The sequence below is a fragment of the Puntigrus tetrazona genome, unplaced genomic scaffold (genome assembly GCF_018831695.1).
Source record: "Puntigrus tetrazona isolate hp1 unplaced genomic scaffold, ASM1883169v1 S000000283, whole genome shotgun sequence".
NCBI classification, from domain to species: domain Eukaryota; kingdom Metazoa; phylum Chordata; class Actinopteri; order Cypriniformes; family Cyprinidae; genus Puntigrus; species Puntigrus tetrazona.
In genome coordinates, this window is record NW_025047944.1 from 1,867,272 (window position 1) to 1,870,000 (window position 2,729).

A 2,729-nucleotide genomic window follows, 5' to 3' on the forward strand; every position below is an offset into this window, starting at 1 on the left:
CACACACACACACACACACACACACACACTCTCTCTCTCTCTCTCTCTCACACACACACACACACACACACACACACACACACACACACTCTCACTCTCTCTCTCTCACTCACACACACACACACACACACACACTCACTAACATTATAAATGTCTCTGCTGCCACTTTTGATGAAACAAAACGCAGGCCTTGATGAAAAAAAACATTTCTAACCCTAAAATGATAAAAAAAAAGATTAGAAACTTATGAACTCTAGCGTATATAATACAGTTCATGGAATAATGAACATTACAGAGTGTGTAATGAATTATAATTAATGTTGTCGTAAGTAAAACAATGATTATGGAGCAGCAACGATCCTCTAAATCACGAAAACATTCACAGATGTGGCAGAATATTGTCCTCGTCTGAAGAACAATGAAGAAATCATTAATATTGTTCTAAAATTGTCCTTAATTAGCGATAATTCCGAACAATCAAGGTAATAATTAGAAAAAGAGCCTATCTAAATGACTCGATTGTGTGTGTGTTGTTGTGACAGGAGTGTGTGTTTGTGTGTGTGTGTGTGTGTGTGTGTGTGTGTTTATCATCACATCATCATATGACGTTTCTCTCTGATAGCGCGACACAAAAGAGTCGGAATAATTGACTCTGTTCACTGATTGCAGCAATATTAAATCCTGTACGGAGGCTTTGTGCGGGAATTCTGCTGATATTGCTTCGGCTTCGCTTTCATTTGTATGTCTTCCAGCTCTTTGTTGCGCGTTATTGCGGCGGGGCCGGTATCGGCGCGATCTGTCGCTGAAGTGCAGGTCAGCGGAGGAGGAACGGAACGCTTTATTGCTCTTTATTGAGTTCATGCTTCCAGCAACAGCGGCGATACGCGTCTGTTTGAGCCCGTTTGTGTCGCTTCTGATTCTTATCGCCGGCCGAACCGCTTTGTGTGTATTTACGCTGAAATTAAACATTCTTCATCTCCAAACTAATATCCTCTTTTTTATGCCTGCGCAGCCCCGGAGTGTGTGTGTGAGCCCAAGTCTGCAGAAACATTCATTTCTGTGTTATTGAGTACCGACGGCTTCAATAATAAAAGCTGTGTGTGTGTGTGTATGTGTGTGTGTGTCTGACTCTTCATCATCGCTCCTAACGAGCGCGCGCGCGCACGCGTGACGTCACGGGGCGCTCCACGTGTCGTTGTTTACAGTGAGTCTGAGGAGCAGAGATTGTGAAACTGTTCCTGGGTTGAGTTTCACTGCTGCTCTTCATGTTTAGATCTTCATCAGAGTTAGCGAGAATCACCAGCACACGGTCAGTATCGCAGCAGCTCGGCGTGTCACTAACCCTAACTAACTAACTAACACTAGTAGGTTAATCCTGTCTGGAGCAGAGGCTGATCTGTTGCTCCATTAGATCTGTGCAGAAGGTCAGCGGTCTGTTCTCATTCGGCTGGTTTCTGTGTTTGGAGAGATCATGTTTTCTGATTCTCAGGGGTGTGTTTCTCATCATACTCAGATATTAGAAGAATGTTCCAGATGGTTCAGTTCTTAGTTCCCTCGGGGCCCAAGATACCCAGAAACATCAGCCTATCGGCCCCGACCGGACAGACCCGGACTCAGACCACCTCCAATGAGTTTCTACAACATGTCCGGTGAGGAGCTAACATAACCCTATATCTATATATATAAATAAATGTGTCGTCATAAGTGAACATTTAAAGATATTTTATAAATATATCAAAACGGCATTTTTTGATTATTAATATGCATTGCTTGTTACTTAATTTGGACAACTTTAAACTTTATAGCAAATCGTTGTATCTCTGCTGAATATTTTCTAATCATAACAAATCAAGAGATCAATGGAAAGATGATTAAATTAGGTTTCAGATCAAGTTTAAAACTCAGTTGAAAGAAACTGACCCTTATGACTGCTTTTGTAGTTCAGGTCACATATTTCACAATATTACTGTTTGTACTGTAGTTTTTTGTATTTTGTAGTCTAAGTAACTGGATTGTTTTCTTTGCTCAAATGGAGATGTTTAAAATGCCCTGTCAATCACAGCCGTCAGGCTCCGCCCCCTTCCTTTGAAAGGTTAACATTAGAGTCTAAAGGAGCTCGTGTTATTGATTCTCACAGAAGAGTCAGCGGTCTGAAGCAGCAGGATGTGTTTTATAACCTGCGTGTCCCAAACCAGAGTCAGAGCGACAGAGACGAGATCAACCTGCTGCTGCTCACAGGTGCTTCTGACGCATAATACACTCAAAGCCATACAATTTTGTACTTAATATACTAAAAATCTTTATATTATTATTATATTACAACTGAAACCCTCTTTCATGCACTTTCATATACTCATCATACATGGAAAATTCACTTATTTAAAATACAAGAATAACCTATTATAAATGTATAAAAAATTCATAATTATATTTTTATAGATTAAATAGTTCCTTTGAAATGTTTGGTAACACTAAATGTTTATGGTACAAACAAATACACTATTAGTATCTCTCTCTCTCTCTCTCTCTCTCTCTCTCTCTCTCTCTCTCTCTCTCTCTCTCTCTCTCTCTCTCTCTCTCTCTCTCTCTCTCTCTCTCTCTCTCTCTCTCTCTCTCTCTCTCTCTCTCTCTCTCTCTCTCTCTCTCTCTCTCTCTCTCTCTCTCTCTCTCTCTCTCTCTCTCTCTCTCTCTCTCTCTCTCTCTCTCTCTGTCTCTCTCTCTCTCTCTCT

The 2,729-nt window shown here is 40.9% G+C and overlaps 1 protein-coding gene across 2 annotated transcripts in view; it reads left to right on the forward strand.

Moving 5' to 3' along the window:
• The first annotated feature begins 1,167 nt into the window (after window positions 1–1,167).
• si:zfos-911d5.4 overlaps window positions 1,168–2,729 on the forward strand; it is a 13,002-nt gene continuing 11,440 nt past the window's right edge. Inside the window, exons 1-3 of one of the 2 annotated variants that reach the window (XM_043231257.1) lie at window positions 1,168–1,309; window positions 1,514–1,649; window positions 2,138–2,238. In XM_043231257.1, the coding sequence (XP_043087192.1) occupies window positions 1,525–1,649; window positions 2,138–2,238 (226 nt within the window). In that variant the 5' untranslated portion in view covers window positions 1,168–1,309; window positions 1,514–1,524. Of the gene's footprint in view, window positions 1,425–1,513; window positions 1,650–2,137; window positions 2,239–2,729 lie in introns of both variants that reach the window. The other variant, XM_043231258.1, reaches the window with a different exon arrangement.